Source organism: Astatotilapia calliptera, chromosome 7 (genome assembly GCF_900246225.1).
Source record: "Astatotilapia calliptera chromosome 7, fAstCal1.2, whole genome shotgun sequence".
Classification (NCBI taxonomy): domain Eukaryota; kingdom Metazoa; phylum Chordata; class Actinopteri; order Cichliformes; family Cichlidae; genus Astatotilapia; species Astatotilapia calliptera.
Genome location: NC_039308.1, coordinates 4,892,054 through 4,918,135, shown reverse-complemented (window position 1 = coordinate 4,918,135; position 26,082 = coordinate 4,892,054). Strand labels below are relative to the sequence as shown.

Genomic DNA, 26,082 nt, shown 5'->3' with positions numbered 1-26,082 from the left:
GAGCATCTCAAGTGTCCTTCAGATCAGTTCATTTCATTTATCAATATTTGTTTAAGGTACTGTGGACCAGTAGAGACCATTTTCCCTGTCAGTAATAAAAAAATCTTGCTCTTGGCTCTTTAAACAAACAAAGAAAATGGGGGACATGAAAGCAAATGTTTCCTTTGCAATATCAGAGTGTTTCACAATGATGTCAGCTCTGTGTTAAAGGGTTCATCTTTATCTTCTTTATGCATGAGAACCAGCAAGGTTCACGTAATAGATCTGTACACATTTTTCCTTTTCTTGAACTTCTAAATATTGATCTTTTCAGTGGATTTAAGGTGTCTGATGGCCAGCTTCTGCAAATCAGATACATTTTCCCTTATTAATTATTTTTTTGAGTTTTTAGTTGTTTTCATGAACAACAAACAATAACAATTACTGACATCCTTGGTAAAAATCAGTGTATTATACAGTCAGTATGATATGAGGCTTGTAGTCTAAAGCCCTTTGAGTGTCCGGTAAGATTAGAAAAAGACTAAATAAATGCTAATGCATAACATTAGGATAGCTGAAGCCCAGTGCATTGTTCTGTCTTAAGCACAGCTTAAAAACAAAACGACAACAACAAAAAACCCCATCAGAATCATTTTAGATCCACAGTGTGTAATCTGCTTGAGGTCTCCATTTTAAAAATCTGACCAGATTCTCATTAGTGTGTCTGCCCTCCTGTTCTCCTAGCCTGTCCCTGCAGCTTGATAAAACTTCCATGAAATATAGACCTTTAATTTAAGCCACGCAGTGCATAGAGCAGCTGTGCCCGGTGGATTCCTGGGGTAACGACTGAAGAACTTAGTGACATATGCCATATAAATATTACATCTGTATATGTATGTGGCATTCCCATTCAGCAACGAATGATGTTGCTGATGGTGCGTAAGCAGAGGCCTGGCGGACCGCTGGGTTTGTAATAGCTGGCACACACCCTGAAACCCGAACTCTCTACCCACAGGAACCTCACACAAAGATGGCAACAGCTACGGCCAAAATGTTTAGAAGACATAAATTACACCGAAGCTGAAAAGAGACTAAAATTTCTCAAATGACCAAAAATCCAAAACTAAATCAGGGGCCAAAAGTCATACTTGAAGATAGTCCACTCTGACAGACTTCTTGTGTTGGGCATGGATCATTGGCCGTAACAGGACAGGGTAGGATGGGATAGGATAACCAATGTTTTCAGGAATTTAACAATTTTTTATAATGGAATAAACTTGAGAGTATCTGATACACTCTCAGACAGAAAAAAGGATCAAAATTATAGCAATGCAACTGAGATAGAACTATTATAATTCTCTTATGAACTAACAGATATAATAACAAGGTTGAAAAGTCCAGCCATACTTATGTTTCAGCTGCAACAAACCACTATATAGATAATAATAATAATTTGTCTTAATTAATCTGTACTTTTGTTTAATCCAAAAAAAAGAGACATTAAGCCCCACATATTTTTCCAGAACCCAATCCAACATCCTTAAAATGCTGGTTTTGACCAACCATCTCTCCCAAAGCCGGAGATATTCAGTTAAGCAGCAAATTCCCAAAATAGTTGTGGTTTAATTCTGTTTTGACTAATGATTGCAGCTCTAATCTCCATGCACTTTTGAAATTAAAAAGAAAAACATGCAAATATTAAGGGACGAATAGATGACGATGGAATAGACCTGAAATGCTGATCTCCATCTCCATTGTGTGTAATTAAGTTGTTGTCCGGCTGCAGTGAAGCTTGTGAATGCTCTGTTGTGTAATACATTGGCACTGTGGGCCACTGTACATCTGCTTCTATTCAGTTTTCCTTGTGTGTGTGTGTGTGTTTTTGGCCGAAATGAAAGGCCTTGCAGTGGCTGCACTCTTTGATGTAGCCATCATCGCTGGTTGTTGTCTCTCTTTAAAGCTGAGATGCCACAAACAAGCTTTACCTCTTGTGCAGTTTCCAGCTGCTGCGATGTCACCACATTGTTACTCTTGGCTGTAGCCTACTGGCAGATACATATTTCTCTGAACTACTAATTATGCAATCCACTATACAGCTGAACATGAGGCATGACAGCAGATTCAGAGATCTTTTGAGAGCTTTCTGCAGCACACTGTGTATGTGGAAGCTCGTGCATTACAAGTCCTGATAATGTTGTGTTGTAAATTATGGTGCTTTTAACAGGTCACTGCAATATGCGCGCGTGAACCACCTCTGCAAGTCCAGTTACAAAATATTAAGATGGTGACTGCAAAAACACTCAGCTCGAACCTTCTGTGACTTCACTAACCGATGGGTGATGTCAGCCTGGCTACCTCCACCCCTTATATAGAGTCCATGGCCAAGACCAATTAAAGACCAGCAACTCCTAAATCAACGTTCCAAGTCAAGACCACCTAGTACAAACTCTTGGCGGAGACAGGTGGGTTTTCCAAGTATCTGTTATAGATTGGTTAAAAAGATTTTCCCCTCCTTCCGTTTTTCTGCCAGAAATAATCACTCTTCCTCTTCACAGTCTGCAACTTTGTGATAAAACACTGTCTTCCTTTTCTATCGTGGCAGGCAGATTCAGTGCTGTCTGCCTCTGCTTCGGTGCTGTTGGATGAACTCATTAGTTCTGTAGACCTGTCGCTCAGCTCCACTTCTGCTTTTAATTAGGCCTATGCACAGAGGACTCTCGCCTCTGTTCATGTATCGGTGCGTCTGTATGTTTCTACACTAACGTGTGTGAAGGAAATTCCCCGGAGATGCCGACCAACATCCCCGTGAGTCTGGCTCATCTGCCTCTCTTCATACCTCACTGCCTGCAAGGAAAGAGGATGCACGGGAAAAAATAACATGTAGAAGAGAAAGAGTCTGACTCGACACATATTTGGTTGTGGCAATAGTTGTGGTACAAAGCTACCAGAGAACTACTCTTCTTTACCACACACACACACACACACACACACACACACACACACACACACACACACACACACACACACACAGAAGTAATCATCTCATGGTATGGCTGAAATAATAGCTTACAGAGCAGCAAGTCACTCAGTCAGACCCCAGCCTCTGGATTTTCCCCCCAAACTGCCCAGAAATTCCCCTGTGTTTTGGCCAGCAAACCTCTCCACACTCTCTTTTGTCTCACTCACTCTTACTCTCTAAACTCCGCTGCTAAGTTGCCTTTCTGTCTGTCCTGTTTTCCTCAGTCTTTCTCAATCTTATTCTTCTTTCCACACATCTTTCACAGTCCCACCTCTAGTTTTTCACCCTCTCTCTCTCAATTTCTTCCCTCGAGTGTTTCTGCCAGAAACATAATGAGAACAATGTGTCAGAAAGCAGATCCAACAAAGAGTGTGCGCACACGCGTGTTTCTGTGTACGATGTTCTCGTGCAGTCATGTCTCCAGAACACACAGCTGCAGTTACACTAACATGTATGAATAATTCTATTTTTTAACTAGTTGCTGATGGTTATGTACAAAGGGTTAAAAGAACAAGTCAATACCAACAAGATTGTAGCTAAATCTACGGTCAAGTCCAGAGTCAAAAAACAAGTCAAGAGCAAGTATTCTTTCAAAACATCAAAAACTCAACAGTATGAAGTCAAGTTGTATATACAGAGTACAATCCAAGTTTAAAAATCAAGCTAAGAACCAGTAAGCTCCAAGTCAACTCCCACTATAAAAGTGCCAAAACTTCAGCTAATACGAAAGAGTGCCACGTCAAGTAACAGTTAAAACCAACAGTTCAAAGAGCCATTCAAACCTATGATCAAACCAAAAGTTAAATAAAGTGAAGTCAAGACCAACAGGTCACAAGTTTAGTCCTTGGGGAACTATAAAGCCCAAATCACATCGCGAATTTAGTCCAAAAACTCCAAGTCAGGCTCAAAATACCCAAAGTCAGGACCAACAAATCGCCCGAAGTAAAATATAAAAAAAAAAAAAAAAACAGAGTCATGATGAGCGAGTTCCAAAATGTAATATCAACAAAGTCCCAAAAGTGCTGATGTCCTACTCACATTCTTGCCAATGAAAGAGTCAAACTCATAATAAATGTTATAGTAGAAAAATATTTTATATCATAAATCATTTGAATTAGTGTTTATTTTAAACATTTGAGTCTTTGATTTCAATTTGCCATTTCCACAGTGATGATAGGTACTGCTTTAACATTTAAGGTTGCCTTTAGCTATTGGAGGCAATGCTGTCAGTACACAGCAATCATTTATGCTAATGCTGGATTTACAGCATTTTTCTTTTAAAGCAGTGTTATCCATCACGTGATTCGCAGGATATTTAACACACTGGATTATCCCAAAATACATTCCATTAAGGCATTTTATCTATAAATGGTTTTCCAATTTATTTGGCATACCCAAAGGTCAGTGCATTCAGTGTATGGCATGAAAGTGTATTTTTATCTGTGTCAACTTTCTACCAAGGATAAAGCAGATTATGGACAAAAATAATCACATTCACCATTGTTTGCGACTACTAAAGATTACAAATGTCTACCTGTCATTGCTGCAGCGGGGCACAGAGTGATGCTGGTTTAGCTGTAGTAGGTTCTTACAGAGGACAAGCAGGATGCTTTCTGGTGTAGTGGAGCATTAGGCTATGCAAGTCAGTCACACATGAGAAAAAAAAAGTCCAACCTTTCTAAAAATTGAACACCTGTCAAAGCAGATGTAATTGCATGAAAACCACAATGGCAGGGCAATGAGACCAGACACACCAGAGCTTATGGTTAGAAGCTCAGCATTCAGTATTCAGACCAAATGCTGCTCTCTTATGTCCTAATGCCACAGTCACGCTGCAGCATGACCAAAGTTACTGTGGCCGTGTGTCACTTGGGAGCCTATTGCTGCTCAAATGGCTGCTCTGAAGACGGAGACATGTCTGTGATCACTCGCAACCACATTATCTTCTAAGGGGCTTTGCAATAAAGAGATGTTAAGACTTAGTCAGTCTGCTACCAGTTCACAATTGAATGGGACCAAGTTGGGACTTACATGTATGTATATCAAAAAACACAAATCAGTAGTTGCAATCAAAAGTGGTTACCAAGAGGTTCAGGTTGTTGCACAGCCAAGAGAATAGACTTTAAAGCAAATTAATGCAAAACAAATACACTAAACAACAACAAAGAAACAAAGACTGAACAACTACAAACTCTGATCAATTGCAAAAAGAAACAAATCGCTACAAAGTGACTTGAAACAACTATAAAGAGATTCAAAGAGCTGCAAATAAACTCAGAACACCTGCAAAGACTCAAAATAATACAATCCAAATGCACCCAAAACACTTGGTGAGACTCAAAAGGATGCTAAACAGAACATCTAGAAACAGGGACACAAATTAAACACAAATAAATGCAAAACGACTACAAAGAGATAGAAACCATGTCTGCCCTATGCGTAGTAATTTAGTGTCACTCTGGGGGTCTTGGAAGGGTGAGGGGCCTCAAACATGTCTTATAATGTCGCTCTGTCAGTGCTAATACAAACATGTCTTCCTAATTTCATTTTAAGGTCATTTATAATTCCCTTGGCAGCTGGAAACCAGAGACTTATCCTCAGATTGGTATCAAAGGCAACAGAGTTCAGAGCTGAGAAAGTGGCGGTGGCCTATTTCAGGCAGTGCAGACTCATGCTCCGTGGCAGATCGCACCCCGTGAGGACAGTAAACGCACCGTCGGCTGAAAAGAAAAGAACCGTTCCTCATCAAGGCTGTCCCCGTTTTATCAATGCCCTTTGTGTCTGTTTTTTTTTTATTCCATTCAATTACTCACAAAAGGCTCATCTAGTGTCTCCTTCCACCGAGCAGAAGGCTAACCCAATAAGATAGAAAGGGCTGCTGCAGCAAGCTTCAACTAATCATTTGGACATACGGGATGTTGTGTCTTCCAGTCAGCTGCTGAGGGGAGGGGGATTAATCAGCAGCGTGTCATATCTGGATTATGTATGTCATGCATTAAAAGGTCAGGCAACTTCAGTGTGCTTATCGAGACCTCCCTACCTGTGTGGCCTTGGAGGGTGAATTCAACCTCGTGCAGCAAATGGCCTCAACTCGTACTCACACGCAGCCTGTGTTACTACAGTGCAAGAAAAAGCAGGATGCTTAGGATTTAATGTAAATTCTTCCATAAATTCTACTTTACAAAGCTTTAATATTTTCAGTGACAGTGGAGTCCAATTCACTGCGATCCACTTAGACCTCAATAATGCAAGCAAAGTAGAATTTCCAAAAACTCAGAAACGAACAAGTAGTCTAGAGCTTTATAAGGAACACTCGTTCAACAGATCAACAGCACACATATTGCATGGCACCGACTCAATGCATTTAGGCATGCAGACATGGCCAAGACAAACTGAGCATCAGAATGGGGAAGAAGAATTGCTTTAAAAGACGTTGAATGTGGCATGGTTGTTGGTGTCAGACAGGCCGATCTGAAAGTTTTAGAAACTGCTGATCTCCTGAGCTTTCCCACCACAAGCATCTCTGAGGTTTACAGAGAATGGTCAAAAAAAGAGAAAAATATCCAGCGAGTGCCAGTTCTCTGGGTGAAAATATCTTTTTGATGTCAGGCATTGGAGGAGAATGGGAAGATAGTAACTGAGATAACCACATTACAATCAAGGTATGCCGAAGGGCATCTCTGAACCCATATCACATTGAGCCTTGGGCTACAGCAGCATAAGACCATACCAGGCATATCTGCTGTCTATGATGTCACAGATCCAAGAGTAGAAAAAGAGTGTCTGAAAAAAACTATAAAAAGTGGATGTAGCCACTGTGACACCACCCACAGGTTTGTCAAGTCATGTTTTGAAGCCACAAGCTGAATGTTTGCACTGTTGCCAGCTTGGTGTTTTGAAACCAGGTGTGGCAAGTGAGGGATGGATCTGACTGTGAAGATGCCGCTCATGAGTACACCCTGGATAATCCTCAATTCTGACACTTAGAATGCTAAAAAATGACAAAATATTTAGTGTGATCCAAAAAGAGTGTCCGAAAGCGTAGACTGAGTTCATGTTAAGGTGTTGTGTGGATGTCCCATCAGCTTCTCCATCATGGATGCTGGGGTTACTAAGTAACCAAACAAGATTTTTCCAAGAAGAACAGCCCAAGAGTCCTGTGATAGTCTGGTTACCTGTCCTATGATGGCTGGGAAAGGCCGCCTAATCTGGATAAGTGGAAAAATGGATGGATGGCATACTTTGTACAGTTAAATAAATGCCATGGTTGCTATTGCCACTTCAACTATAAGTTCCTGTCATTGAGAATAGTTCTGTTATAATTACTTTGTGTTTTACATCAGATGTCTTATTTTGTCTAAAAAGTAAGTCTAAAACACAAAACCATTAGAGTTCAAAGAAAAGCATCAAATCCATATGTTTGAAGAACCGGAAGCCATTAAATGTGCTGCATTTTTGTTTAAAAATTGCCCAAATGATCATTTAACTACTCATTGATTGACTAATTGATGCAGTTGGACATCCTCCCCTGTAGTGCAGATGATAAAACTTACATAAAGTGTGGTGGAACATGTGGAGCAGCACGAATCATGCAAGCCGGACCCACCAGTTTTGACCTTTGCCCTACATAAAAACATGCGAGCGGAGGTCAGGAATGTGGGGCTCCCGTGCTAATTGTCTGAACATTTTGGAGGTTTGTGTAATGTGTACATGGCAGAAAGAGTCTGGAAACTCGAGCCTCATTCTGGCTCACTGCTGCAGCGGCAGAGCCACAAACAACACAGCTCACTGCCGTCAAACTGGCAAACAGTGACAGGCAGCTGACACATTCCTAGAAAAAGACCTCTCAGTCTGGACTGTAGATGCATCCGGCACATCTTCCTGTGTGCACCCGAGGGTGACTGCAAATGCTTTTTATGTTGATATCAGATCCAAAAGGCTGGTTTCCACCAGAGGTTTCGAAGTGATAATTATTTCTGTGTTACCAGAAAATCCCGATACCACATTCACAAAGACGCCTAAGCTTTTATTTGGCACAACGGAGAGCTTAAAAACAGGCCTCATTCTGACTTTAGTGGAAATGTGTCACTCATTGATCAGTTCCTACAATCACTGCTCGTCAGTATTCACCCGGCGTTCATTCCAAACCATTAAACACTGCATTTAGCCATTCCCAACTTGAAGTTTCCGTATCCCAAGGGCTCTGTGGCCAGCAATCCATTCTTTTTCCATTTTTTCTAAAGATTGAACAGTTCAACGTCAGTGCACTTTTAGGCTCTGAATGCATCTCAATGAAGCTCTGTGGAGCCACATAATGAGCCAGTAAACAACACATTCTCAGCCCACACCATAACCCCATCTACACAAATTATGTTTTTAAGGTTTTACGAAGTCTAACCAGGAGTCACTGAAGACTATTGCAGCTGGCAAATATGATTGCTGTAGACTAATTTCCTGTCAGTTGGTTTCACTGACTCAGCTCTCATTTACCTACAGTGTGCGTTCAGGCTCTTTTATCTGGAGTTTAGTGGGTGTTCAGGCTTGCTGAAAAGTGCGTAGGTTTTAGGAAAGCGTGTCTGCACACCTAACCTTTAGCAGACCTACCTTTTGTGGAACTGTAGGTGTGATAAGCATTCTTATAAATACAAAAACTTTTCAACCACCTGTTTCCCACATCAGACGGCACCAGTTAGTCTTTAAATAAGTGCGGTTTTCAAACTTAATTAAATTCGAAAATAAAAGAAAACTACAAGTGCTGCTGCGCGTCGAGCAACTTCGAAGCACCTTTAGGCGCTTAGTTTGAAACGTGAATGAAGTTTAATTTCAATGAGCGCTTGGACACAAAATCTGCGTGTTTTGACGTGCTGCAAATTAAAAGCCATTTAGATTCCCAATACTGCAAGTACCATGGACTTCTTTGTTAAAATAACTCTGCTTTAGGTTTTCCTCCACAGGTGTTTATTCCTTGTTAGCTTATCAGCACCAGAGGACACTATTTTAGTGGTGTCCATCTACACCATGATGATTTTTAGATCCTCTTTATAACCAAATTGTGATTTTATGCCATATTTCATGAAAGCACTCAAATACCTATGTTTATGCTTCTATTTCCTGCAGTCTGGTCTTGGGAACGCATTTTCAAATAGCAGAAATCACACATCATGTGAGTTGTGTGTCACATGACTACCAGAAGAATTTTACATGCAACTCTCGTTTCTCTTGACACCCTGCTGAAGATTCCCTGACCCCTATATTTTTTTTGATGGTAAAGACAATGAGCTCGATCATCTTGGTCAATATTAAGATCAGTGTAATGTAAAATTTTGGTGTGCTTGTTGAAATTGTATTTGTTGATCCTCGCTTAACTCCTAAACTAAAGTGCTTCCTCTTGTTGCCAAAACTTGTTAGGAAGTCAGTTTGGGTGTGCTGGATTTGCAGTACAAAACGAAAAGAGACCCCTCCTGTGAAAAGGAAGCCTGCACAGTGATTGTTTTGTTCTGCTTATGTCATTTTTTTAATTTCTGGAAGCCATGATTGTAACCGAATAAACATTTCTATTAATTGCACAGCCGTAATATACACCTAGCAGCCTGACACCTTTGAAGTCATTGTTCTAGTAGACCGCCAAATGTAAATGAATGTCATTTACTCTTCTTTTAGCTTTGTTTTGGTCTCCACCTACTACTTGGAGAAACATCTGGCTGTGCAGCTTCTATAGCCTTTGGCTGTCTGCCAGAGGCTGACGAGTGAACACACCAAATGGGCTGTCAATCTAAAACAAGCATTAAAGATTAAAGACACAAAAGCTGCTCAGAGCTGTAGTGTTAGCTGATAATTCTCTCTAATTCTGACACAGCGGTCAGCACGTCACAATACACAGTCTTTTGAGTCAAAGCCAGAGCAGTTTGAAACTGGTTCAGACCATTTTTTTTTAATAAAAACATTTTTTTTTGTTCTGGTGCACTATATAAATAAAAATAACAGCCTATTAAATTACATAAAGTATGTAAACTGTAGGGATGGGTATCATTTAGGTTTTATCCGATACCAGTACCAAACCGGTACTTTTGAAACGGTGCCAGTGCTTAAACGGTGCTCAAACCGGTGCTTAAAGAATGGAGAACACACAATTGGTCCAAAAACCTCTCATGTTTAGCTGGTTTTTTTGTAAAAAGATAACAATGTTAGCCTTTTCTGCAGCTAGAGGGGATTTATGGCATCACTCTTGGCTGGAAGCAGTGCTTAATCAATGGGAGAAAAAAAACAAAAAAAACAAAAACAAACTTTGTCCAAAAACCTCTCATTTTTAGCTGTTTTCCACTTTTTCTTTGGTCATTTTAGCCTTTTTGGCCAGGATGAAGGGAGTATCTGCCATCAAACAAGAAGACAGCCGCATGTAGCTATGATGATGTTTGCTAGTTCACCTTACATGCATTAATGTAATAACGTGGTTAGCCTACTCAACGTAAATTACACACGAACAACATTAAGCGACTCACTCAGAGAAGAACGGCTGCTGCCATCATCATCATTTCTGCTACACTGGCAGGGCTAGGACTGTACTCCTCCGGTTTTTGGGGGATGTTGCTAACTCTGCGTCCGATTACAGACACCACACCCGCAGTAGATGTGCACGGTGTGAGGTCTCGCAGCAAGCTATCAAATACGGTGCATTTCTCGGCTTTTAACAAAATGCTATACGTCGCCAGGTGTTTCATCAGATTCGAGGAGTTACCTCCTTTGACAGTATCACAGTATCACCTTAAAGCACTTGTTGCAGGCTGCTGAGTTTGCATCTTTTGCTGTGAAGTACAGCCAGACTTTTGACCGCTTCGCCTTGGGCGTTTTTAATCTGTAGCTTTGCTCTAAAAGAACGTACGTACCTGGACCCGCCTACTACGATTGCAAAGGTAAAATGATTGGCTAGAATCCAAAGTGTATGACATCTCAGGAAAAGAAAGCACCGAAATGTGCGCTGCTTTTCGGTCTGGTTACTACCGTTTATGTCGGACACCGGTACCCATCCCTAGTAAACTGTGGATAGAATAATGACATGGGAGATTATTTAGCACAGAACTAATTTGAAATAGTATGTTTAGACACTTTGTCATTCGTCACAAACCATATCGTTTGGTGACATTTGTTTAGTTGACTCTATGAAAAACATTTCAAGATAACAGTCTGACACGCATAAAATTTTACTTTTGCACCAACGAGGTGATTCCCAAAGAGCTACAAGCTGAAAACTTGGTATAGCTCAACATGGTGTGCAGTCTGTTCTCAAAGATTTTGAAGAAACTGGACAAGTGAAGGACAAAAGAAGAAGTGGTAGTTCTAAAAAACAATTTACACCAGATGTTCTTAAAGAAATAGGGGATAACTTCCTGCAAACACTTATCACAGCACCCAAACGATGCATCACACCCTTCAGCTGAAAAGAAAAAAGCATTGTCAAATTTTGAAGAACCATTCAATATGACCTGGAAGGCATTTGATTGGTAACGGCTTCATTTTTCAGCATGGCAACCAATGTGGTATCATCTTAACGGAGAACGGAAGAATCAAAAGGAAGCAAACATCCTAAGAAGACTTTGAATGTCCTTCGAGACCCCTGGAGAACTATTCCTGAAGACTACTTAAAGAAATTACAAGAAAGCTTGGCTGAGAGTTCAGGCTGTGCTGAAAAATAAAGGTGGTCACACAAAATGGTGACTTTCAAGCTTGTTAGGATTGTATAACACAGCCTTATAGACTGTGTTACTGTGCATGTTTGCATGTATTTCCTATTTTCCCAGCAAAACACAAAGAACTGAACGGTGGCTCAAGACTTTTGCAAAGTACAGTACATGCAAATATTTAAATTTCTAAGACAAACCAAAAATCCACGCACGTTTTATATTTTAATTCAAACTTCTACAAATATATATTTATTTTTAATATATGTATACATAGTTTATTTTTTTCTACCCTTTAATTTATTTTGCCATAATTTTATTCATCACATTACTTACCTTTTTCCAAATCTATCAAAATTGACCTATACATTATAGCTTCGTATTTATTTTAGGTGCACGAAATGTTATTTCTAGTACTTGCCTTTTCTTTTCTAACTGACACGTGTGCAGAGATAACATGTTCGTACAGGTGCAGATGGTGTTTTAGTCATTTTCTTTCTCAAGGCATGAGAAAGAAAATGCCTTATTCCTGTTTTCCACATTTTAAATGTGGAAAACAGGAATTAGACTGAGAAATTCCTCAGTGTTCCAATTTGAGGACGTGTGTGCACTTTGTGAGACTTTACATTTATGCATTTTTTCATTCATATGAGATAGAATATTGATTTATTTTTAATTTTATTTTTATATCGCTAAATCGCAACAGCAGTCGACTTAAGCCAGTTTACATTGTAAGGCAGATACATTACAATAATAATATAGATCAAGTCTGTTTATCACTTTCTGCCGACCAGCACCTTCAACCACAGACAAATCTCTGCTCGTGTTTACTCTGACTTCTCATCCTTTAGTAATCCACAACTGTTCAGACACAGAGTACAATGTATCCAACTCTGACTGTGACCACAGCTGTGGTTACATTCCTGTTTACACTAATCAAAGACTCTCTGTTCTGTTGATATTACTTAAGCCCTGCTCCTCCACAGCCTCCTCCTCCACGCCTCCTAGTCATAGATCAACTGGGATTGTGTGTGTTTATGTCTATATTATAATGTGTTATGCAAACAATTATGTGTGGTGAAAGTTACAAACCCACAGGACGTGTGTGGAGCGATCCAAAAAGAGTTTATGGCACTCTGCACCACGCAGTGCCATGAGGGAGCGATGTGGTGTGCAGATTAAATTAAAAGTATTACTCCAGAAGTGCTTTTTTAAAACTCAGTCCTGCTGTGTAACTGGCGACTTGTGCAGTTTTCTTTTTACTTGCGTGCTCCAACATGTGACGTGTTTCCACAAATGGTTTGAAGCTACTAATCCAAGTATGGAAACTGCGCTCACCTTTCGAACACGTGCTGGAATACGAAGACCCGGAGCTGAACTGAAACCTGTGAAAGTTCCTGGAGATGTGATAGAGGTGTGCAGCCTGACCACAGGACTCTAATCTCGGCCCTTTCAAATCCCCGCTCTCGCGTGGGCCAACTTACCCTCCAGCGTGACTTCTTTGCCTGCCTTCTTGAGCGCCTGGACCGCCTGGTCGTGCGTTGCCTCCCGGAGGTCGTTGCCGTTCACCGACAGGATCGCGTCGCCCACCCGGAGAGCCCGGCTCTGGTCTGCGGCGAGCCCCGGGAAGATCTTTGAGATGAGGATGGGCATCCTGTTCTCGCGCCCCCCCTTAATGCTGATCCCCAGCCCGCCAGACTCCTGTTTGACAACCCGGACTTTGCGCACAGCTTCCGAAGACCCGTCCAGGCTGACGTGGAAGTCGCCTGGTCTCGACCCGAAACTGGACCCGGGGCTGCCGTAGCTGGAGCCGGGGCTCCCGAAGTCTGAGTTAGTGCCGTTATTCGGGTACTTTCCAGGGCTGTTCATGCTGTAACCGCCGTCGTACTGACCCCGACTGACCCCCCCGCGCCCCGGGCTGCCACTGCGCCCCCGACCCCCGTGGCTCTGGTTCTGGAGTTGGTCCTGACCCGAGGAATGACCGCGGCCGGGGTTCCCGGGACTTGTTCCCGGGTCGTTTCCGTTTGACATGCCATTTCGCAGGCCCGCCGAAGAGTTGCTGTAGTCCCAGTGATTGGTCCCGGGGCCGGTTGCCTCCGCGTCGGCCGTCAAAGTGAGCGTTTCTCGGGTGAGCTCGGCGGTCACTCGGATCCAGCGGTCACGGAGCAGAAGGTCCAGCTGTCCGTTTTTGTCTGCTCGGGTCCAAACTGCCATTCCGGGACGGTTAGCCTGCTCCGAGGCGGGCCGCTTTCACACTAAACTCATCATCAACTTTTTCCTCTTTTTCAGAGCGCGCACAAGCAGCGACTAGGCTCCACGGGCCCGCATTGACACACCCACTCCCGCCGTGACTGCAGGCAGAGGTGGGGGGAGACAGAAGGACTCCCAGAACACAGAGAGAGAAGAGGAAAAGCACAACTGGCTGTGATGTGCCAGCTTGTTGTTGAGTTCAGGCTCTGAGGATGTCCAACTTCCACTGGAAGTTAGAGCGACTGAAACGAGAAAGCTTCCTGTCAACCCTTTCAAAATAAAAAAAGCGGTCAGAGTAGACGGCTCCTGCCAGTGCAGGAAACCAAGAAAGAGAAGACGAGGCTCAAAATATGGACTAAAAACACTGACATAAAAGAAAAAGGGCAAAAGTCCACAAGAAAAAGCAAGGAATTAAGATTAAAATTCATCATATTTCTTTAAAGAAAATATATAAAACATAAAAATAAATCACACAATTAAGACCCCAAGTGAAAACATAACAAATTGAAGTCAAAACGATTTACATATTAAGTCCAAATTTATTTTTTTTATTTTTATTTATTTTTTTTTATTTTTTTTATTTTTTTGCCTGTCCCGTTTGGCTCTTTTGCCATCAGAATTCTTGTCTAAAGGCAAAGAAAGATGCCCAACGGATTTACTTTACCAAATTGACCATCCCAGCCTTGCCGTAATGGTCCATTTGATTCACCTTTTATTGTTTATTTTATTTTCACTTACTGAACATGGGACAGACTTGACTGGGGGAAAGAAGGGGAGAAAGAAAGAGGGAAAGAGAAACAGCTGAGAAGAGGGACGGGGGAGAAGGGCAAAAACCAAAAACCAACAGAATGAGCAGAAAAAGAAAAAAAAGAAGAAAAAAAGAAAAAAAATGCATATATCAATCACCTGGGTCACCTGCTGAGAAAGAAAAAAGAAAACAAGCAGAAGAGAACAAGAGTAATAGAATAAACAACATCACAATGATATATGGGAATATGATAGTAAATACTAAATATTAAACATTATTGTGCAGCACATAAGATCAACAGAACACAGTGTGCTTTGAGGTAGGAGCCAAAAAGGGTGTAGTTTGTGGGTGTGATCAACCGTGTGTACACCTGTGAGCATGGACGCGCTTGTTTTTTGTTTTTTAAAAGGTTCCTTCATGTAATGATCTGCTAGAGGGTGTGGGGGGGCCACAGCCCCGTCCTCCAGGGCATGAAGCAGGTATGGAGCTGATCAAAACTCCAGACATCCAGAGGCCCCCAGAACACAAGAGACCAAGGAAGACCAACAGAGGGGCAGCCGCGCCACTGTCCCAGAAAGAGCTGAGGAGAGTCCCAGATGAGGGCTCACTCAGCAGCTGCGGAGCAGAAGCCAGGGGGAGTTGCAGTGACGCGCCAAATTAAGTCCAAATTTAGAAGAAAGTACACCAACTGACAATTTTAAGATTTTGCATATCAGGAAATGTTAAATAATAATAATAATAATAATAATAATAATAATAATAATAATAATAATCCTCACCAGGTCTTACAACTGCAGGAGAACATCAACACATGACTTACTACACAATATCATTATTTATTTACCCCAGAAACAATGTCAGAAGCAGCTTGTAAAAACGCGCCATCGTTCACAGTTCATAGATTCACCTTTAGCATTAATAACTTGGAGAAATAACTTTGCGTATAACTTCTGTCTGTCACGTGGTTGTGGGAGATTTCAGCCCACTCTTCTTTACAGTGTTGCTTCATTTCATTGAGGTTTGTGGGCATTTATTTATGCACACCTCTCATAACGTCCCACCATAGAATTTGAGGTTGAGGTCTGGACTTGGCCATTGAAACACCTTGATTCTTTTCCTTTCCCCCCCCCAGTCATCCTGTTATATACTTGCTGCTGTGTTTGGGGTCATTGTCCTGTCGTATGACCCAGTTGGGCCTTTGGGCTTCACATTTGACTCTGAGTTTATGGTCGACTGTGTGGCTGGTAGGAGCCCAGGCCCCCATGGCTGGAAAATAAGCCCAAATCATCACTCCTCCATCACCCTGCTTAATACTTGGCAGGAGGTGTTTGTGCCTAGAAGCTGAATTTGGTTTTCTCCAATTTCTCCAAATTCCACTGTACACCGTTCACTTTGGTCTCATCAGTCCAGAGGAAATTCATCCAGAGGTTTTGTGGTGTTTTTAGATGCAAATTTGGAAATTATTTACAAAACTACTTTCGGCTGCTCCGTTGTTCACAAGGTGGTCGTCACAGTGGGTAGCTCTGCATGTTGGATTTGGCAGATGTTATAAGGATTTGTCCTTCCTGATGGAGCTCTGAAGGGATTTGTGTCTCTACCTGAGATCAAACAAGGTATCTTTCACTTGTTAGGCGAATTTGTAAACCACTACATGCCAGAGCCATTAAAAAAAGGATTATTTGATATTGAAAAAATCAGGATTTTCAAGTGAATTTTAAACAATTTTAAAACAACCCAGGGTGTTTAATGTCAAAACTGTGAGATTTTAAGTCACATTTTGACTGAGGATGTCGATATGTTGTATTTTAACTGGTTTTAAGTTACATTTTTATTTTATTTTGAATGAACTAATATTAACACTAATAATATTCATGACAAATAATTAAATAATAAATAACCAAGAATTTAAAAAAAGTTTTACTTTTTAAAACCCAAATTTAGTTACCAGTCATTTGCAGTCTAATTTCTGACTTACTAGGTCAAAATTACAGCTTAAGTTTATGTGAGAGAAACATCTGACAAAAAATTCAAAATTTTACTAGAAGTACAGAATATAAGATAGTTAATATTTTCACTTTGAAAAGTCCAAAGTCAGTTTTCAGTTATTGTTTGGGAGCATTTGGAGCCAATATGAAAGATAAAAATATTTAAATTAATTGCATGAATTATGTAAATATAAAAAAAATATAAGCCACTGAAGACAAAACTTGTAAAACAGTTTAAACTTGTCGTGATAATAAAGGTGTCCTGAAACCCAGAGCCTTCATTAGGTGGACCACATACTTGAACGCTTTTATTCTGAAAGTATAATCACCCACCTTCCTCTTTTAGTCCCCATAAAGCAGCTTGGACTCATGCGGCTTGTCAGAGTAAACTCAGAGCTGGATGACAGGCACACGCAGCCAATGGACACGTAGACCTGTAGATTATTTATTCATGATGGCAGAGGCGGGGAGTCCATAAAGCCATTATGGATCCACTGAGTAGTGGGGACAAAGCCTTCTTAAGTTCACTCACTGCGGTGACTCTATTAATGGATCCTGCTGCCTAATGTCTACTTTGATAGTCCCAGTACTACCTCACATAGTCAGATAGCCGTAACTACAGGAGCAAAAATATAGCTAAGTTATATAAACTCCAACACCAATAAATAATATGCATCAAAACCTGATATATGTTTTTATTTATATTTGATTAATAAAATACAGGAATGTCTCTCTGTTCACTATGAATGTGGCATGGGTGTTGATGCCAGAGATTTTTCCACTTCACCATCTCTGGAGTTTACAGAGAATGGTCTAAAAAAGAGAAAATATCCAGTGAGCAGCAGTTCACGTTGATGCCAGAGGTCAGAGGAGAATGTCCACACAGGAAGGCAACAGTGAGTCAAATAACTACTTGTTACAACCAAGGTATGCAGAAGAGCATCCCCGAAGACACAACATGTCAAACCTTGATAGGAGATGGCTACAGAAACAGAAGACCACACCAGGTTCCTCTCCTGTCAGCTGAGAACAGGAAACTGAGGCTATGGTTCCCACAGATTCAGAATACTTTATTAATCCATTAATTTAATTATTTTTTAAAAAGCACTCTGTTTATTATTATTAAAATTAGACTGTGGTAAGATCATCATTTTATCTTGATAGCTACTTTTGTCATTTATAATCTGCTGTTTTATCCGTAATCTGAACCAAAGTGGGTTCCACATTAGAGCATCATTAGTTTCCATTATAAAGACATTTTTAATGCGCTGTGGAGGAAAAACCTTTTGTTCCTCATGTTCCATATCCACATCACTTGTGATCACAGTATGATAAGTCATCATTATTATTTTAACTGTTCTCATTATTACCCTCTGGCCTGATGGAGATCAGTGATAGTATGACAGGATTCTTAACGTTTGTACATTAAAGACATTTTCCTTTTACAGCAGCTAATCCGGTTACTGTAATCAGATGTTCCTGGTTATTAAGATAATCACAAATTACATGAGGTTTCCCAGCTGTTAGCAGAGGCTGGACTAAGTGTAGGTAAATACAAAAATATTTGTGTTGGTGAGACCTACAGTGTCACAACATGACTTCTCCACCCTTGTGTCTGTGCTCTTTGCCACCGGCAGAGTCACATCTGTGACTTGATTTACCTTCATCAATTTTGAATGAAAGAAGCTCAGCTGCTACATCAGTCATGTTTCCATAGATCTTTCTGTGTGTAGATAAAACAACAATACGCTCGCTTTCAAAAAAGGGTTCAACATTATAACCGTCATGAAGGCAGGGTTTATTGTAGGACTGCTGCACCGACTGCCTTCAGGCATGTTATTCTATTCAAGTGAGATCTCTGCAGTTGGCAGGTGGGTTGTTCAGCGGTTCCAGTCTTTAAGTAATACTAAAGTTGTTAATTTGAATTTTGGATTTACTTTTGTCTTACATAGAAAATGTTTTCTGGTAAGGTTTTTAGAGCTTCGAGTCTCTGCAACTTTCCCGAGACACTCCACCTGTGGACTGAAGGTTTGAAGGTGAAGTCCCAGGTTGTCCAATCCCAAAGCTGGATCCAAACCATGCCAGAACAATCCTCCCACAGCATGACAGTCACCGGATCTGGCCTGTGCTGTCCTCAGGAAGTACACCTCACATGCACTTGCCCGCTTGTTTAGAATATAGCGAAGGATAACTCAGCTGACTCTGTCAGTTTTTCCACATCTGTAAAGAGCAGTGATTGTTCTACAGCATCTGAGGAAGAGCCGCCCATCTGTTTTCCCTTACATGTTCCAAGCTGGAGCGTCAAAGTCGTGAAACAAGCTGTTTCCTCATTTCTGTCCCATAGATCCACACGGCCGTGTCACATTATTCACATTGTCCTATTGAAACAGCATCAAACTGCTTCACCCGTCCTCTGTTACCCCAACAGTGATTCTTCTGCCACAATTCCAGCTTTTCCTCGTGACTTCTGAGAGAATAATCAGACAAATGCACTGCAGTCTGAGAGTTGGTGCACTTTAAGGCCAGCATTTACATGTATGTACTGTAAACAGCTGAGCATCATGAGCAGGTGAAAGAAAACTGTGAGAAAAAATGGAAAACTACCTGCCACAATGGAACCCTTATTTTTTTTCTTTCCTTTGTAGCTGGCATTTGTTTGTTGTAGAGTTTAACTTTGGAGCACATCTGCCAGCCAGTCTGCCTGCATCTGCGCTGGTTTCTTCCCACAGTCTCAAAACACTCATGGTGTGGATGTGACTGTGAATGGATTGAAGTGGATGACCGGTTAGATAAATTGATACTTAAGTATTATCAAAGTAACTCCATCCATGTGACGTTTACTGCTTTACAGGGACATGTTCAGGTCACATGACAGTACGGTGAAGTTGCTCACACGATTTCTGTGATCTTTATTAATTCCTCAGAGTAGCAATTTTAGTCCACTAAATGGGTTCAAATTAAATTTCTTGAAAGCACTACTTGAACATAAAAGGGTTAGTTCACACTGACGATGTGTGTTTGGATGCGTTTACAAGCTGGTGATGCAGTCCTGAGTACCTGCGCCTCAGCAGAGTGTGTGTATTCTCTCTATTACATAAATGTAGTGTGTATCTGTGGTCCCACTCATTTATTCAGAATCTTCCGTTAACTTGTAGTGAAATAATCTCTACCTGCCTGCTTATTCCTTTCACGTACTGCATTAGAACCACAGATGTGTCAATTTTTAATTTTTTAAAGTATAAATGATCCGTCAACAAGGTCTTTTACCCACCTGCTGCTCAAGAACAGGCACTTTACTCCTGAATTATGAAGCAGCGTGTTGTGTTTATTCGTGAAGCTCGGGTCTACTGAACACGTCAAACAGAAAAACTCGGAGCTGGTCGTGTTTGTCGTTAGATTTTATTGCAGCCGAGGTTTTCTTAGTGTTTACAAAACCAGAGCAGATTGCAAGCGTCCACGGGGAGTGAAGGGGGGGCGGGAGTTTCACATGAGCATCGTCACGCTGCGTCAGTTAAGGGTGCAGCCTGCAGCTTCACCCCGTTACATTCACAGTGTCGCCGCTGTCGAAGCCTCATCCAGCTGGAACGGGAACTTTTTGGATGATTATACATAAACGCTGAGGGTCGTGTACAAGCTTTAAATTTACAATTCTGTTTCTCTAAGTTACATTCAAAACAAAAAACAAGGCAACCACAGAGTGCTAAAATGAGATGCTGACTCTCTGCTGTGCAGCTTTCAACCTCACCTCCACCCTCTCTCTTCTCTCTTACAGCACCCCCCTCCCCCCGGCACTCTCCCGATCTGCCCTCTCCTCAGTCTGCAGCTGTGAGCGTCGGGGAGTGTCGTAGTGCTGTTGATAAGGCAGAAACAGAGAGAGCTACTCACTCAAACCTTAAAAGGTCAAGAGCTCTGTGCATGTGTGCATTTGTGATGGGTAAGATAAGGAAGATAATGCAGCTGTGTGACGGGTGAGGCGGTGGTGTGTTGGAGTCTCTAGTTTCTTACTAAAAAGGCTCGAGATACAGCCCGAGAAAATTTGTTTTTTAAGCTTTATATATCATAGCACAACCATTCAACCCAGTAATATTTAAAGAACCTTGAAGCACCTCACTGGATCGAGTGTTCTCATTACGATTTATTGGAGCCAATCAGATGGCTCGCTGAGTCGTTACTGCTGTGCATGAACCCACTAGAAGCCTAGTTTGTCTGTGAATGTGTGCACAGTGTCCATCAGTCTGCTCATTGGCTTGCATTGTTGATCGTCTCGGCGTGGTGGAGCTGCTCTTAATGTTGGGAGTGGGGAGGGAGACACTGTGGCTGAGGGAAAGGTGGAGGGTGAGAGTTTGCTTGAGGGAACGCCTCGACTTGGGACTGGCGTTGCAGCTGTGGTCTCTGAGCAGCAGCAGCAGCAGCAGCAGCAGCTTTGGCCTCCCTCTTGGGAGTATTGTTGAGGATGTCCAGGCTCCGGCGACTGGAGGAAATGACATCGGCGACGAATTTGGTGCATTCAGCACAGACGTCCCGCAGTGTGCAGCCGTGAGCGTACAGGTGGGGGAACTCCTCCTCCACTGAGCGGCGGGATAAGCTGCGCAGCGACCTGCAGAAAAGGGTGGAACAGTTTTATTAGAGCAGACGTGAGGCATTCAAAGAAAGCCGAATATAAAATTAAGGGAGATTTCCATAATGACTACATGGTTCTTTAACAATAATTTAACTCAGGGGTGTCGGACTCAAGGCCTCGAGGGCCGGTGTCCTGCAGGTTTTAGATCTCACCCTGGATCAACACACCTGAATCACATGATTGGTTCATTACCAGGCCTCTGGAGAACTTCAAGACATGTTGAGGAGGTAATTTAGCCATTTAAATCAGCTGTGGTGGATCAAGGACACCTAAAACCTGCAGGACACCGGTCCTCGAGGCCTGGAGTTGGACACCCCTGATTTAACTGCACATCCAATAAGCACTCAGGGCCATCCCTCACACCCCCAAAACAAAAATGTTTTAGTTCACAAGCCATAAAAAACTGAGGGCTGACCCCCCCTCCCTTATGACTTACAAAAATAAAATGCTTTTTTAGATATTTAATAAACCACACATGTTGTGGAAAAGCTACAGTACTACTTTAAGTTTTTCTTCTTCAGAAAAAGCCACTAATTTATTTCTCTTTTTATTTATCTATTTATTGGCAGCACTTTTAAAACCAAACTGACAACAATGACTGCTCAGCAGAGACACATCAGCTGAACATCTGGAAAGACGGAGCTACACTAGATCTTTCCAAGCTTATCCAAAGTGGCTGAAATATAAACACAGACATGCAGCAGTGCTGGGGCATCACAGTCACTAACGAGGAGATTAAGGTCAGCTTCTCTGATTGAAAAAAACCAAAACAAAACAACTCGCTGTTACAAAACTCTGTGTGTTTCTGTGCACGGAGCCGCATGGTCGGGTCTTGGTGACAGGTGTTAGAGAGCGGCTCAGCACAGCACCACGCCAGTGGCCCATTTCTCTCGTCAGCTCGCTGTTTGGCTCTCTCTGTCCACTCTCTCTTCCACTTCTGTCTTCACAGGGCCAAAAACAGCGAGGATTTTGATGACAGCTGGGTAATTATTACATAATGGCTGCTTAGAGGCCCTGGAAGAGGCACTGCACTGATTACATAACTAAAGAGAGAGAGAGAGAGAGGGGGAGGTAGGTGGAAGTTGGTGATTGGATTGAGTAGGCAATCTGCGATTGGTTGAGGTAAGCACAGAGGCTGGTGCTGCTTAGGCTCGAGAAGGTTAGCAGTCATTGGCTTGAGTTAGAGGCAGACTTAAATAGATTTGACCTGTTTTTCCGTCTAGGTGTCCACTGTCTCGGGATTGAACCTGAGCAGTGAGCGGATGACAACACTGTGGGGAAACTGGTGTGTTGGAGTCCAAATGTCAGGTTGGCCTCAGGTTTGGAAACAAAAAGGTGTGCAGCTCAGAAGGTAGTACTTAACCTAGCTTAGCTACGCCAGGTGTTTCATATTTGCTACATGGCTTTTTGAGACCCATGTATCTGTCTGTGCAATAAGTTGCACAAAAATGCCAGAAGTAGCAGATATGATACAAATTAAACCTCAGATATTTAAATTAATATTTAATTTATTTTTTAAAAATTTGAATTTTGGGGCAATTGTTTCAGGGTCCAGGCCTTACAGGGATTAAACCTTTGAACTTCCATATCAGCTTTGACGAGCTTAAACTAAGGCTGTAAACATGTTAAAAAGGACCTGTTCTGCTTCTTTAGTATTCTATGTAGCACTGCATTATTCACATTTAAAAATAAAACAAAACCTGAAAACATTTTTCTCTTCTGCCAGCTCCTCATTTGAATCTGGGCTTTCTTTCCTTTCTTTCCTGAAGCCTGCAGAGGGGCAGCAGGCATTGCCTGGGAGAGTGGGAGCCTTGAAGTTCCAATTCTAAGTTAATGTTATCAGAAAATGGCAACCAGAGTTATTATAGTTTTCTCATTAGTTTTTATTTAGAATTTTTGTTTTAACCCTCTCGAGGCAGGCGTTGCCGATTTGCACCAGTTAAAAACTAACAACCTGATTACCCCACATACATATTTTATGAGTTTTTTTTACTCAGAAGGACTGCATGTTACTGCAGGACTTGGTTGTGCATTAGCAACACAAAGTTTAATTTGAGCCTGAGAGGGTTAAGTTCAGTTTGTCTGCCACAGCAGATTTTCTTGTTTCAGTTAGTTTTAGTCTTTTTAATTATACATGTATAGAGGGCAAATCAGTGCAGGTATCACAATCAAAACAAAGAGCATATATATAATATATATAATCATGTATAGACATCCAGAGTCTATATTAACACATCCATCATCAGACAGATACTAAAACATTTCCTTGGTATATTTTTTATTTTAGTTTAGTCAGTTTTCAAAGTTAACAAAATAAAACAAACTGGAATGATCTTGTTAAGTCTAGTTTTTATTTTTTATTTTTGTTTTTCACATCCAGTTTTAGTTTTTGGTTTATTTTTTGTTTACTGAAATCATCTTGATGCTACTTTTTGAAATGAAAGATGTGGAAGGCTGTGACAGCTGCAAACATCTGCAGCAGCTGCAAACATCTGCAGCAGCTGCAAACATCTGCAGCAGCTGCAAACATCTGCAGCAGCTGCAAACATCTGCAGCAGCTGCAAACATCTGCAGCAGCAGACACTCCAACAGGAACTTTACGTTTAACACCTGCTTATTTTGAGCCACACCACTCAAACATATTTTAGTTGCTTTCTAAAACACAAAAGTGTTTGAAGAGAATAAGCCTCTGTGCTAACAAAGGAGAAACAGTGACTTGCTATTTTGAGTATTTTAAGTTCCTGAGAGGTTCCTGTGGTTCTTCTCCCCACATGGTGTGACTGTCAGCGGGTCTGTCTGAACTGCCATTCCAAAAAAAAAAAATATATATATATATATAATAAAATAATAAAAGAGCAGATCAGGGCACTGCCAGTGAAAGGTGCCAGACACCAAAGATGTGAGATCGACATCTAGGGACATTTTAGAGAGTTTGATGTTAGAAAAACGAAGCTTTTAATTAAAAAAGGCCATGTCTGGCAGAGATCGAGGCGGTGTGTGCCCCTGCCAGGCCTCTACTGCTTGGCTATCATAGCCGTTCCCAAATCCCCCTCTCATGTAGATTTTAGGGGATAGTGGTTGTCGCCGGTGCAAACTGCACCCCTTTTTTAAGAGCTCTGCAACAGGCACAGCCTCCATAGGAAACTCATCAGTTAGATTTGGAAAGGAAGGTATGTTAGGTATGCTTTTCACATTTCTTTTGATCTTTCTCCTGGTCCTCAGTGCATACTTCAGAAGAAAACTGTCGTTTTATTTTCAGCCAGCTTTATAATCTTCTCTACAATAAACAGACTCAGCTATTGAAGACAAACACAGACTCACTTGTAGACTTGGCTTTTTTGTCCATGGCTCTTTGGAGTGCTGTGAAAGCCCACAGTGTACACAGGAATGTGGGCCATCTTCTTTGAGGGAATCTTCATCTGGAGCACAGAAGAGGCAGACCAAGAGGAAAAACAATCAGGCAGAGGAAAGAGAACCGAGAGAGCCTGTGGTGGGAGGCACTGCAGATGACTTTCACATTACAAGTATTTCTAGCCTCTACGACAATAGAGATTCAAAACACATGAACATCAAGGCCACGAGCCGTACAGTCACAGAGCAACAATAAGCAAATGCACATATTTCAATAAAAACGAACCACAACTGTAAAAAACAACACACACAAATTAACCACAGCACACAAATCACACAAAATCCAAACCTACAGAGCACAGAACCACACATCCAACACGGCCTGGGACTGAGGCAACAAATCAAAACCAGCAAACGAACAAAAGAAGAAGAAGTGACGTCAATAGAAATGACAACCAGGCTCAAATAATGCGTTAATAAGCACTAAAACATGTCATTTAACCCCTTTCTGCAGCAGCTCCAGCAGCCTCTTTCTTTCTCTTTTTACATGTAAAAGCTCCACATAGCTTTACTTAACAGGTCAACCTGAAGCATAAATGACTTCATATGTTTATTCTCATTCAAATGTAGCCCTTTAAATGCAAGTTCTTTGTTGTAACAATGCTTCTTGGCAATAAATCTTATACCATTACCAAAGCCTGCTTATTTCCCCTTAAATGGCCTTTTCATCCTCTCCACTCCCCTAACAGAGGTAGCCTCTGATGAACCCCGCTCTGTAGAGCATAGAGTCCCAGACATCATAGACGTTGCAGAATCTCATCTAGATATCTCTGTGAACTGAGATCGCCTGCAGTGATGACAAGCCTTGTATTTCCAGTGAGGGAGATACCACCCCACAGCAGTGCGCTGCCTCCATTAAAAGCTGTTACTCTATCAGTCCACTCCACACTCTGATGATCCAGTGGCCGTAGGCAGAGTCTGAACTCAATGCTGAACGAAGCTAATCAGGCGTCAGTCAGACATCTGACGGTCTCCAGAAGCTCAAAACAAGAGCTAATGGCAGAATAAGCAGTTTGGCATTGGCAGAGAAGATTTAGCGAGTTTCTCATAGGTCCAACGCACATACTCTACTCTGCTACTCGACCTACAATCGTGTTTCCAACAGTTTTAAGACTTAAGACATAAGATTTGCCAAGAAGAAGCATACAACCAAGAGTGTAATCGACCAAACTAACATTGCCTTTCTTTTTGTGTTTATATGAAAAAAAAATTACAACAAATTTTATTATGAATATAATGGTGACACTCACTGCACACAGCTCTGTCTGTGAGTGCAGAAGCTCCACCCACTCCGTGCCAAAACCTTCTGTTTATGAGGAGCAGCCAATAAGAAGAAAGTTGACTAGAACGGCTTTAAAGGGAGTCCAGATGCCAGAGTCCTCACACCAGAGTGA

At 41.6% G+C, this 26,082-nt stretch overlaps 2 protein-coding genes across 2 annotated transcripts in view; both read right to left on the bottom strand.

Moving 5' to 3' along the window:
• sntb2 (syntrophin, beta 2) overlaps positions 1–14,180 on the bottom strand; it is a 33,753-nt gene extending 19,573 nt beyond the window's left edge. The window contains exon 1 of the mRNA XM_026172630.1: positions 13,158–14,180. Coding sequence (XP_026028415.1) covers positions 13,158–13,887 — 730 coding nt within the window. The 5' untranslated portion in view covers positions 13,888–14,180. The remainder of the gene's footprint in view (positions 1–13,157) is intronic.
• Positions 14,181–20,036: 5,856 nt separating this feature from the next.
• spire2 (spire-type actin nucleation factor 2) overlaps positions 20,037–26,082 on the bottom strand; it is a 60,135-nt gene continuing 54,089 nt past the window's right edge. The window contains exons 14-15 of the mRNA XM_026172629.1: positions 24,599–24,696; positions 20,037–21,253 (exon numbers count right to left, since the gene is read on the bottom strand). Of these exons, the coding sequence (XP_026028414.1) occupies positions 20,941–21,253; positions 24,599–24,696 (411 nt within the window). The 3' untranslated portion in view covers positions 20,037–20,940. The remainder of the gene's footprint in view (positions 21,254–24,598; positions 24,697–26,082) is intronic.